Source organism: Arachis hypogaea, chromosome 3 (assembly GCF_003086295.3).
Source record: "Arachis hypogaea cultivar Tifrunner chromosome 3, arahy.Tifrunner.gnm2.J5K5, whole genome shotgun sequence".
Taxonomy (NCBI): Eukaryota; Viridiplantae; Streptophyta; class Magnoliopsida; order Fabales; family Fabaceae; genus Arachis; species Arachis hypogaea.
In genome coordinates, this window is record NC_092038.1 from 4984092 (window position 1) to 4997632 (window position 13541).

Genomic DNA, 13541 nt, shown 5'->3' on the forward strand with positions numbered 1-13541 from the left:
GAAGCGATGGGATATGTGTAATCCTTCTAAGAACTCTCTGAATTTTTTGTCAGAAAACTGGGTTCCGTTGTCCGAGATGACGACCTCGGGGATTCCGAATCGGGTGATGATCTGTCGCCAAACGAATTTCCGACATTGGGTCGCCGTTATGGAGGCCAGAGGTTCGGCCTCGATCCATTTGGTGTAGTAGTCTATGGCGACAATGAGATATCTGAGTTGGCCGAGTGCCGTAGGGAAGGGTTCGACGAGGTCGATCCCCCAAGTGCCGAACGGCCGTTCTGCCGATATGGTGTTGAGTTGGTGTGTGGCGGCTTGGTGGATATTGGCGTGTCTTTGGCATTTGTCACAGCTTTTTACTAGTTGTATAGAGTCTCGAATGATTGTGGGCCAGAAGTAGCCAGCCCTGATGATTTTTTGGGCTAATGTTTTTCCTCCGACATGGTGACCGCAACAGCCTTCGTGGATTTCGCGGAGTATGTACTCCGTGTCCCCGGGTTCGATACATTTGAGTAGGGGTTGCGAGAATCCACGTTTGTATAGTTGTCCTGCTACGATGGTATAGTTGGCGGCTTCCCTTTTTATTCGCTTTCCCTCTTTCGGGTCTGGCGGCAGGGTTCCGTCGAGGAGGTATTGTAAGATAGGGTGCATCCAAGACTCCCGATTTGAAGATGTTAGGTGAGTGTTGATTGTTGTTGACACAGAAGGCGATCTGACGACCTCCTGAATTAGCGATTTGTTACCGTGTCCCGGTTTGGTACTGGCTAGCTTGGAAAGTAGGTCTGCCCTGGCGTTTCGTTCCCTGGGGACATGCTGTATGGTAATGCTTTCGAACCCTTCTTTCAGTTTGTTTACCTTGGTGAGGTATTGTTAGAGCAGGGGATCTCGTGCCTGGTAGCTTCCGTTGATTTGGGAACTGACTACCTGGGAATCGGTATTTACCTTTAGGGCCTTTGCACCGACTTCCCGGGCTAGGGTCAGTCCTGCTAAGAGGGCCTCGTATTCTGCTTGGTTATTTGATACTGGAAATTCGTATCGTACTGACTGTTCAATTGTGATCCTGTTTTGGCTTTCGAGTATGATTCCGGCTCCTCCGTGAGTGGAGTTTGACGAGCCGTCGACGTGCAGTTTCCATGGTTCAGGGGCGAGCTTTCCCGGAGTCATTTCGGCGATGAAATCGGTCAAGGCTTGTGCTTTGATAGCGTTCCGGGGTTCGAACTTGATCTGGAATTGGGATAACTCGATGGACCATGCTAGCATTCTTCCTGCTAGGTCGGGTTTCTGTAATACTTATTTGACCGCCTGGTCGGTTCGGACCGTCACGGGGTGAGCTTGGAAGTATTGCCGCAGGCGCCGGGAGGCCGTAAGGAGTGCGAAAGCTAGCTTTTCTAAGCGTGAATAGCAAGCTTCTGCATCCTGTAAGACTTTGCTTATGAAGTATACGGGTTTTTGCTCCTTTTTCTCGTTTTCTCGGATGAGAGCTGCTGCGAGTGCCTTTTCCGTTATGGAGAGGTACAGGTAAAGCGTTTCCCCTATTTGGGGTTTGGCGAGGATTGGTGGTTCCGCTAGAACCCTCTTGAAGTGTTGGAATGCTTCTTCGCACTCCGTCTCCCATTTAAAAGGGAATCCTTTTTTCATTAGTTTGAAGAAAGGGATTGCTTTTTGAGCCGATGCCCCGAGAAAGCGTGATAACGCGGTCAGTCGGCCGGTAAGCCTTTGGATGTCTTTAAGGTTTTTGGGGCTTGTCACCTTGAGGACGGCACGACATTTCTCCGGGTTTGCTTCGACTCCGCGTTGCGTAATCATGAAGCCGAGGAACTTCCCTGCTTCCATTCCGAAGGTGCATTTTGCCGGGTTGAGCCGCATTTGGTGCTTTCGTAGGGTGTTCACTATGACCTTGAGGTTGTTGGTTAGTTCCTCACTGGATTCAGTCTTGGCGAGCATATCGTCTATGTAGACTTCTAATTTGTTTCCGGACAGGTCTCGAAATATCTTGTTAACAAGTCTTTGATAGGTGGCTCCAGCGTTTTTTAAGCCGAAGGGCATCACTGTGTAGAAGTAAGTTCCGTCCGGGGTGATGAACGCTGTTTTTTCTTCGTCTGGTCAGTGCATCGGGATCTGGTTGTACCCGAAATACGCGTCCATGAAGCTGAGGTACCGGTGGCCGGATGCAGCGTCTACTAATCCGTCGATATTTGGTAGGGGAAAGGCGTCTTTTGGGCAGGCTTTGTTGAGGTCCGTGTAGTCGACGCACATTCGCCATTTCCCGTTAGATTTCCTTACTAGTACGACGTTGGCTAGCCAGGTCGTGTAGGGGAGTTCCCGGATGAAGTTGGCTTCGAGTAGGGCTTTGACTTGATTTTTGACTTCGGCGGCTCGGTCTGGTGACATTTTTCGTCTCCTTTGTGCCACTGGCTTAGCTTGGGGGTCCACGGCTAGATGGTGGGACATTAGGTCGGGGTTTATCCCCGGCATATCGGCTGGTGTAAATGCGAACAGGTCTCTGTTCTGTTTCAGGAGTTGGGAGAGTTCTTCTTTAAGATCGTACGGGAGGTTTCTGTTAATGAAGGTGTATTCCTCTTTGGTTGGCCCTATTTGTAGCTTTTCCATGTCTCCTTCTGGTTCTGGCCTAGGTTGGCCGTCTTGTCGTGCATCTAGGTCGGCTAGGAATATTCCGGCCGCATCCCGAGATTTTTTCCTTAGGGCGAGGCTGGTGTTGTCGCATTCGGCTGCGACCTCTCGGTCTCCGTGAATGGTACCGACGGAGCCGTCGTCGGTTCTGAACTTCATGAGGAGGTATTTGGTGAAGATGACTGCAGAGAAGTCATTGATTGTTTTTCTTCCGAGAATCACGTTATAGGCTGTGGAGTCTTTTAGGACTATGAATTCAGATAGGATTGTCTTTTTCTGATTGCTCGTTCCTATGGTGATGGGGAGGGTAATTGAGCCATCTGGTTTGAGAAAGTTGTCACCGAGTCCCGTGACGCCGTGGCGGTGTGTTTGGAGGTTGTCGTTACGGAGCCCCAGTTTGTCGAAGGCTCCTCAGAAAAGGATGTTGGAGTCTGCGCCGGTGTCTACCAGTATTCTTCGTACTAGTCCTGTTCCGATTCTGGCTGAGATGACGAAAGGGGCATCTTCGGCCGAGGTGCCGTGTTGGCAGTCCTCTGGTAAGAATGTTATCGTATTGTCGGCCGCGGTGATTGGGGCTTGGTTTCTGACGGCCATTACCTTGAGATCTTTTTTCATTGTGAGTTTTGACTTGCTCGGTACGTCCTTGCCCGTGATGACGTTCACTATGATGGTTGGGTCTTCCTCTGGGCTCTCCCTGGGGGGTAGTTTTTGAGTTCTCGGGTTACGCCCTTCTCTTTCCGGCGACTTGTCTCTTTCCGCGCGTCTCGGTTCTCTGATGATTTTGGCAAATTCCGGAAGTTTGCCGTCTCGTATGGCCTGTTCGAGAGCGTCTTTAAGGTCGAAACAATCTTGTGTTTTGTGACCGTAACCTCGGTGGTAGTCACAGTAGAGGGTTTTGTTGCCTCCTGTCCTTTCTTTGAGTTGTCGGGCTCTGGGGATGATGCCTCGATCTGCTATTTGATGGTATATCTCTGTAATTGGTGCTGTTAGAGGCGTGTAATTAGAGAATTTGCCTATTCTCGATGGTCGGTTGGCCGGCCTGGGGTGGTCCCGTTGATTCTCTTTGGGTGTTGGGTTATGACGGGGAGCCGAATTGCTGTGTTGGGCGGTGGCGTGCTGCCGCTTGTTGGCAGCGACGATCTGGCTGACTTCTTCATCGTTGATGTAGTCCTTGGCGACGTTCTGGATTTCGTAATGAGGTGTTTGCGAAAATCTTCATTCATGAGCCCGTTAGTTAGGCAAAGGCTTGCAACGGAGTCCGTGAGTCCGTCGACCGTTAGGCATTCATCGTTGAAGCGGTCGAGGTATTTCCTCGTGGATTCTTCTTGCTTTTGTGTGACCCCTAACAAGCTGATGGGGTGTTTGGCCTTGGTGATTCTGGTCGTGAACTAGGCCATGAATTTTCGTGCTATGTCGTGGAAGCTGGCTTTGGATTCGCTCGGGAGGGCGTTGAACCATTTGATCGCCGGTCCGGCAAGGGTTACCGGGAAGGCTCTGCACCGGACTGCGTCGGCCGCTCCTTCTAGGTTCATTCTGGCCTCGAAGGCCGTTAGATGTTCCTGAGGGTCCTTGGTTCCGTCATACTTCATGTCGGTGGGTTTGTCGAAACCTTTGGGGAGTTTCGCTCTTAGGATTCTTTCTGTGAAGGATGTAGCTCCCATTATGGTGTGGTCGTTTCTCGTGCGTTTGGTGTTTCGGTATCTCCGGTCCTCGTCCGAATCGTGTTAACGACTTAGATCACGGGAAGCGCTGCGGTGGTGTTTCTTGTTGTATCGCCGTTCTGGCGACTTCTCGTGTCGGTGGTTGCGTGAGATGCTGCGACCATCTCTCCTATCGTGTTGTCGGGTTGGCGACCTGCTGCGATGGGACCTTGACCTGGAAGTTGCCTGGCTTCCGTGTTCGTTGTCGTGTTTTTCTCTGTTGGTCAGTTTGCCTTCAAGTTCCTGGACCCGGAGGCAGAGATCCTGGATGATCTGTGCCGCTTTGTCCCTGGCTTTCTCGGGATGTCGCGGGTCCGTGACGACGTGTTCGTTCGTGTGATGGATAGTACTTGCTACTCTTGCTTGGTTTGTGACTTCTTGGTGTTCTGAGGCCGGACGACGCGGTTGGGAGTCATCCTGGCTTGATGGGTTCTCCTCCAGGATGCCTTCCATCCGGTTCGACTGTCGCAAGTCCCCACAGACGGCGCCAATGTACAATATGTCTCTGGTACGGGTTGAGAGATAGATCGGGAACTTGCGGGTTGAGGCGAATGCCGGATCACTTGACTGGAGCAATGGGGGGAGGTACCTGCAAAGACACTCCGACGCTCAAGTCAGAATGGATCTGAGAGGCATAAGGTGTGAGGAGTGAATGAATACCTGGAGGGACTTGGGTCCTCTTATTTATAGGTGATGGGGATCGTCTTATCTTATCTTATTTGGTTAAGATAAGGGAGGTGTTTGAATTCGAAAGTTGGTTAAGAGCTCCATAGGACCGATTTTGGGCCTTTCGGAGGAGGGAGACGGGTTGGTCCGAGGAGCCGGGTTCGGATCTGGCCTCGGGTTTGGGATCCGTAGGCCGGATCCGTAACAGTAATGTAAACTAGAACGGTAGAAATAATATTAAATGTTTTTAACCAATTTAATTTGAGTTGATTTAAATCGTTTCTTTAATTTGACATCACAAAAGTTTAGCCCAATTAATAAAAGTTCAAGTAATAGAATTAGATATTGGATGGACACTATTTTATGCTTTTTTAAATGTTCTTCACACTTCGTAATATAACCAGCTGAATTGATTGATTCCAACGTGAGGAATATTATTCTTCATTCCCTATCCCAAAATTTAAGCCAGGTTCAAATTAAGATAAGCGGTCCAATTTAAAAAGATGGCCTTCGCTTATTGTCCGACTTTCACTAAGAATTTAAAATCCATATCAACTAAGCAGTTAATACTTACTAAGTGAATAACTGTCTTTTGAATCTCTCATTTATTTTTAAAAGAAAGATCTTAACAACTATAAGATAAAGAGACGATTATTCATTATTAGAAGTGAAACTCCTTTAATGGTGGTTATTTAATTCTCTCTATAAATACATTATCTCACTCAAGTAAACGGGGTTCCAATACATTTCTAAATCTGCTTATTACTCTTTGTTAACTTAGGCATCAGAGTGTTTTTGCAGGTACCATCGTTATTCTTTCACATACATAACTCGGACGGCGGTTTCTAAGCGTAAAGCAAGTCGAAGACCACCTTCCTCTAATGTTTGGGCCTTTCATTCAAATTCAACCATTCAGTTTTAGGTAAGCCCCGAAGCAATAATAATATCAGATCTCTTTCATTGCTAAAAGCATGTGAAATATTGAATCCAATTATTATTTTATGACCCACGTAGTTGAAATTTTAAATTTAAATTGTATGATTAATCAATAATCACACGTGTTCCACCATTATGAACCTTCATGGCAACTCATCATTACTCCAAATTGAAATACAAAACTACTTATTTTGGATGGACTTGAAATTTGATACAACCATTTGAGTTTAATAGTAATTAAATTAGCAAGGCAAAGGAATCTCTTTTTAAAAAAATGGAAGAAATAATTAGTTGACATGAGATAATTAACCAAAGTTAAAAATTATACGAGCAAAATATAAATTCAATTTTTATCATTACTGATAATTTATGATTATTTTAGTAGATATTCGATAACTATCTTAAAATGATTCGATTCAAGAAGTTTTAAAATAATGAAATTACAATTAGAATTTGAGTAAAAAGCTTGAAATATTATTCATTATAACTAGACAATTACATTTTGAATTCTATGACCAAACTAGTGATTGAGAATGTTTAGAAGAGCAACCCTAGTTTTGATCAAACGCCTAAACATAAACTCAAGTCCTTCTTCAAGATCATGGATGCACGACTCAAGTTTCTCCAATTGGTTCTGCATTTCACTCATGTTCTTATTTGATATGCATGCCAATAATGCTGCATCCACTTGGGAAAATTCACTCTCATAAGAGCAACTTCTTGTTGTCCTTTTGGTGTGGATTATTAACTTTGAAACCAAAGACAAAGTACCATGTTTTACATTTGATGATGAAGTTCCTGAGATAAAATGCAACAAGGACTCAAATATTGAAAGTGTAACAACTTCAACATCTTTCAACAAACCAACCAATGCCAATGTTTGTTGATCTTTGATGATGTTTTTGGCAATAGGCTTCAAATTCAGCAAGGCTTTGACTATGGCCTTTTTCACAACTTTCCTTGAGTTCAAGAACTTGTTAGCCTCAGCTATGATCCCTTCTTCTCCTCCTCTTTTTCTTCGAATAACCGATTGAAGCTCGCGAATGCACTCCTTTGTGTGAAGCAGAGAATCTTTTGCTGATGTGCAAACATCAAGGAGCCTCAAAGATCCATCTAAGAGCTCATCAACACAATTTTCTTGAGGTTCATGCAAAAGGGTATCTTGTGTTAGTGGAAGTTGAACCAAGTTTTCAACACATTCATGAAGATCTTGTAAGGCTCCTAGCTTGTATCTAAGAGAAGAAGAAGAAGAAGAAGAGGTTTCATTGGAAGATCTTAACCTCTCTAAATGCTCATTGCATTGTAGAATCAAAGGGTGTGGCCTTGAAGGTAAACTATTTGATCTAGCATGGAAATTGGACTTTGTCTTTGAGGCTTCCATTTAGAGAAGCTAAGAGATAGAGATCAAAAGAGAAAGCTTTGATTTTAGATGTGGAATTTGAGTTTATGGTTTATGCTTTCATTGAATTGGTTTATGATCTATATATATATTGGATGGTGGAGGAGACATAAGGAATCTTATCTTAAACAAACCTCAAAATGAGTGATAAGAGTTAACTAATTGAAATTGAATCTTATTAGACATGAACTATAAATGCTAGTGCTATGTCTCCCACATGGAATCTTCTAACTTATCACTTTATCTTGTTTACTTAATTGTTAGTTACCTAATTAATACATATTTCATTTCATATTTTCTACCCCTCGTGTGCATGTGCTAGCTAGAGTGTGTTGATGTCTTGGATGTGATCATTATTGGACCTTGCCCAATATATGATATGGGTATAGGGGACACAAGGAATCTCATGTTAACAAATTTGAAAGTCATTATGATAAAAAAATATTATTTGTATATTAATAACTAATTTATATTTTATATTTTAATATATATTTTACATTACTAATTAATTTTGATGACTAATTTTAGTGTATATTTAAAATAATTGATATGGTAATTGACCTTTACATACCTTCATAAACACAAAAAAATGGTATTAAGTTTGTATAAAATTTTCATACATTAAAAAAAAAAATTGTAAATCTAGATCTTGAAGCATGCAATAAAAGAAATGTTAGAGCTAGCATTGTCTCCTACAAGGAAGTTTTGCAACTCATACATAATTTCATTTCTTTCATAACGATCACATGTTTAATTTGTTTGGTATTAATATATATTCATCCCACGAATGGAATAATGGCATATCAATTGCTTTCTCACAATTGATTCGAAAAGATATTGGGAAGTAAGGGTGAGATATTATAGATCTCACTTAGTCATAATAATGATTAATTTATAGAATAAAGTGATCATTACAATCTTGAGGATTTCCAGCTAGAACTAAAATTAGTCCTCGAAAAAAAAAAGTATTAATTAGGTCCTTTAAAATAGTAATCAGTGGATATATTTATCTTTTTGTCAATGAATAGTGTCAAATAAAATGGAGTTGCCAATGTATTTTATTATTTTAAAAATATTTAGTAACAAAAAAAAATCAGCCAAAAACAGCCTTAACTTGTCTTATTTAACATTTATTAATTGTTGCGACAATTAATGAATGCTAAATAAAGTAAGTTCTAGCTATTTTTTTTTGTCTTCGTAGCATTGTCCATTATTTTTTTTAGTTTCTATATAACCTTTATTAATTGCTCTCTATTTATAACAAATCATACTAAAACAGATGAAGTTTTGTTCCAAAAATTATTATCTACATAACAATCTTTTATAAATAGATACATCATAGTAGTTAACAGTACATATAAGCACCACGATTAAATTTTACGTGATGAATTGATAGAAGGATATAACATGTCCACCGTTTGCTATCGTAGAGGACCAAATTTATACTTTTTTTTTCTTTAGGGACTAATTAGTTCAAAGTCAAAATCTTTAAAGACCTAATTGTCACTTTACTCTTAAAATTTTTTATTTCTACTTTTCAAGTGTCTCATTATTATAACTTAGGAATCTTTTTCATTTTTCTTCTCACTCTTGTGACATTCATTTTTCTTTAGGTTATTCTATAATTTTCATATTCGCTTACTCTTTATTTTTATATAGCATATTATATAGTTTCAATGTTAATGTTGTTTCTCTTTAATAAGTATAAATTGAATAATAAAATATAATTTATTTTCTTCTTTCATACTTACTCCTTCTTATATTTTCTATATAAATTAACATTCACTTCACATCTCTTCTTTATCTCCTTTTTTTTCATATAATATCATACCTCTTATTCTTTTTTCTCCAATCTTAGTAAGTATTTGAAAAATTCGGTTCATCATTATCACAACCTTTTTTTTTAGTTTGCTAAACATATGTATTAGATAATAAATTTCTAAAATCCTAGACTTTTATAATTTTTTAGTTTTTATTTTTTAATTTTTAATCTAATTGTATTAATCAATTATATCATTTATACACTTTTTTGTTTCTTTCAACAATTTATATTTTTTAATATTATTTAGTTGTAATATATTAAAAATATATAATACTATCGTAAATCATAAAAAAATAAAATAATTAAATATTAATTTTAATTATATATCATGTCTTGTGCAATTTTTTTAGATTTTTCTTTTTTAATCTAATTGTATTCATTAATTATATTATTTATATATTATTTTTTAATTATTTATATTTTTTAATATTGTTTAATTATAATATTATTAAAAATATATAGTATTATCATGAGTAATGAAAAAATAAAATTAGAATCCACTCCCGCTTTTTTGGATTCAAGAATGTTGAAGTTTGATAGTATATTTATATGTGCCCTATAAGTAATAATTTGTACTCATATTTATGGATATTTTATACATAATAAGCATCTATATTTATTAGATTTTTACACAAATAAATCAATATAATTTACACTCATATTTTTTAAAATTTGTACACATAAATTAATAAAATTTATTTGTTAAAGATAATTTAATATTTATGTTTACAGTTTACACACACAAAGAGAATTTGTTTCAAGGCTTGTGTTTTTTTTCTGTGACTTAAAAAGAAAATAAACAAAAATTAAGAGAGAGAAAAAAAGAAACTGCTTAAAAAAGCAGTCTTGCTGAATACTACTTTCAAATTTCTTTCAAGGCAACGGAAGCTCCACTTGAGGAGAAAGGGTCCTCATTGCAGTCTTTGCCATGTCTGCTACTGTATTTGCATCTCTCAGATCAATCGAAGATCAACACGCCATTTTCAAGACATGATATCTTGGATTTTTAACACCAAAGGATTAATAAACCTAGAGCAATTTTTTAAATTATTGACAATAATAAAAGCCTCCACACAATCTGTCTCACATATAATGTCTCTTTGTCCCGAGTCCGATGCTAAAAGAAAGCCTCTCCAAATAGCAAACAACTCTCCTTGTAAAATGCTACGACTCTCAATTGTTCCCAGACAGCCTCGTTGCCACCTTCCCTTCCAATCTCTGCTAACACAAGCAAAACCAGCTCGAGCACCACTGACAGGATAGCTAGCATCACAATTAATTTTAAAGGTATCCACTGAGAGGGAAATCCAAGAGCTACTAATGGTTGAGGGGATAGACAGTCATTACAACTTAAAAATATTTCGGAGCTCCTTTTCCAAGGACAAAGCCATACCAATCACCTTGTCTGTTGTCCAATGCTCGTGAGGATGAAAGATCTCGTTATTCTTCGAACGCCAAATCCATCAGAGACCAGAAAAGAATCTAAAGGGGCGCTGGTTGCCATTAATCTAAAGGCTTGTGTTTTAGATGTTGTTATCTGTATATAGCAAATGAATCAAAGGAGAAAAGAATAATATTTGAAAATTCTGCAGTGCCCTCCCATATTGGGAGCATGATCATATATATTTGGATCTTGGTTTCAATTCATCAAGCTTCCATGTTCCAACTCATCCTTCAATATTTTTAAATTACGAATCACACGGATGGATTGTTGAAATTTCTGATCTTTGCAGGTTGCTGATAAAAAATTGTGCATGCATGGAAATAGGATCATCTTATCATCTTGTCTGCCTCCAGCAGATCAATTAAGGACAAAAGGAATCTTCTTGTTCATGTGGATGACTATATTTTTAGGTCTCTTCAATGTAACATCTCTTAAATAGTCAATGCTAATATCACTTTCTTCATCAAGTTTTGGTATTGACAGCTATGATGGTATTAAAATTAATTTTGAATCTCATATGATCTCAGAACTTGGTTTCAAGGGGTTTGCTTTAAGATTATTATATTCTACTCTTCTCCTCCTCTTCCTCTTTCATTATTCAATTTACTTTTAACTGAAATAAGAAATGAAACTTTATTGATGTGATTATCAACATATTTATGGTTTTATTATCTTGGAACACAAAGTGAAATAGTTGAATTATTTGACTTCTTATTGATTGAAGAGGTTTTGAGGATGGAAAGGAACTGGGCAAAAGATATAGATGTAGAAGTAACTATAGTTTGTTCCTTATAAAATATATACTCAGTTACAAAAATGATTTAGTTACATTGATGTACAAAGATCATATAGGTACTATGATTAGTGGTTGAAGATGTTGAGAAGGGAAACTCTGTTCCTAATTAATTTTCTTGAGAGGTGCTCAATTCCTATTTCTAGATTTTGAATGCACATCTCCAAATTTTCCATATTGATTTGGAAATTATCTATGGATGAAGGCTTGTGACTGATGAGACTATGCAAATCTGCATCCACCTTTTCGAATTCATTCATGTCGGATTCTTGAGAGTCACAGGCTATTCTTTTAGGTTGCATCAGCTTGGATATCAATGACCATTTACTCCCTTTCGAACTTCGCCTTGGGCCGGAGATAAGCAACAACAAACATTCCAGTGAGCTCAGGGTGACATCTTCAGCTTCCTTAAAGGTGGTAAGCATGGAGGATGAGTTGTTGTCTTTGCTTGAGGAAGAAGCTTTGCCATCATTCTTCACTGTTTTCAAATTTTCCAAGGACTTTCGCATCGTCTTTTTCATTGTTTTTCTTGAAGTCAAGTACTCTGCACATGCAGCTGTGAAGTTGGATCCATCACCTCTCTTTCTTCGAATGACAGACTGAATTTCCAGCATGTTTTCCTTTGATTGGACAAGGAAATCCTTAGCTGTACTGCAGATATCCAACAACTTCAAAGATCCTTCAAGTAGTTCATCAATCTGTTTGTTGCTGCATTCTTGTGCTAAGGCTTTTTGTTCTATTGGCAATTGAATCAACTTATCGGCGCAGTCATGCAAATCCCTCAAGCCATCTAGTTTGTGCCTTACTGAAGATGATGATATGGTGGCTTCAGAAGTCTTCAATCTTTGCAGGTGCTCCTCTAATTGTGAAACAAGTGGATGAGGTGCATTGGGCAAGCTGTTATGGCGAGAGTGCTGAGAGTTCTTAGTGTTTGTTCCTATGGCTGCCATTTTCTTTTATCAGGAAACAAGAAGATCAGAAGGTGAAAATTTAGAAAGTTTGATTCAAAGTTTGAGTTTTAGAGGTTGGCTTTTGCTGCATATATAGTAAACAAGTCAAGGGAGACATGAACAATATTTTATTTCTCAATTGTCACCTTATGAGTAAGCAATTATATATCATCTTGATTTGAATCTCAACTTCCAGCTCATCTCTCATTTTCTTTCCTTAGAAGTCGCACGCGTTCTGGCGAAACAGCATCTTTATTAGTTGGTAATATAATAGTCCATCATTCGAAATGCATGCATTGCATATCGAGTTCTTGTCTGGCAGATGAGAGGAGCTGTCTTTGAGCTTGATTAACATCAATTTATGAAACTGTCTACCTACCACAAGACAGATTAAGGGCAGGATGATTCTTCATTTTCAGCATTGTTTATGCAGTGTCCCCAGCTCAATACATGTTTAATTAATGCTTTTCCCCTACCATGTTGCATATTGTTAGTTGTAATTTCTATCTCATTAGCATGTGAAACCAGTTTCTGCAAATTGGTTTATAAAAATACACATTGAAAAATAGTGGTTTTGCAGAATCTTATGTCTTTAAAGTGGGATTGATTAAAAATTTCTGGTACTCTTTTTATTTTGATTCTGTGAACTCAAAAACTAGCAATGACAGATCAGAGTTCAAATGCACAATGTTTTCTTGTCATTTTCCATCAGTCTTCAGTTGGAAAGCTCAATCCTTCTTCCTTTGGTTGCACTATTCTCTTAACATAAACTAAGACTGATTTTATAGATTAAGACAAGGTTTTATCAACTGAAATATAGTCATGGATTATTGACTTGTTGTATGCACCTGTCTGTAATCTGTGTGGCTCTGTATATCAAAAGTCAAAACCACTCTTTTGTGCAAATCTACAGGTTTGAGTTTGATTGGTGTTATCTGGTTTTCAACTTTTTCAAGGCCTAATATTGAAACAATGGATAATTTCATTCTTGAGGCACCTTCCTCGATATTTCTATGTGATTTTTTATATGGCAACATAGAAAATCTGGTCATGGGGGAATAGTATTTTTTGTGATAGAAACAAACTTTATAAGGACTTGGTTCTTGGGGGAAAAAAAGGAAATACTAGTACACACTTCAATATATAAGGTCAATTTTCCAATCCTTATTGGTACATGGATTTTATGTCATTTAACCTTGGAAC

The 13541-nt window shown here is 38.7% G+C and overlaps 1 protein-coding gene across 1 annotated transcript; it reads right to left on the minus strand.

Moving 5' to 3' along the window:
- Nucleotides 1-6402: 6402 nt before the first annotated feature.
- LOC112771862 (uncharacterized) lies at nt 6403-12392 on the minus strand. The gene is made up of 2 exons (XM_072230491.1): nt 11548-12392; nt 6403-7312 (listed from the first exon to the last, which is right to left on the minus strand). The coding sequence occupies exons 1-2, from the start codon at nt 12336-12338 to the stop codon at nt 6451-6453; spliced, it is 1653 nt and encodes a 550-aa protein (XP_072086592.1). The 5' UTR covers nt 12339-12392; the 3' UTR covers nt 6403-6450.
- Nucleotides 12393-13541: the final 1149 nt, after the last annotated feature.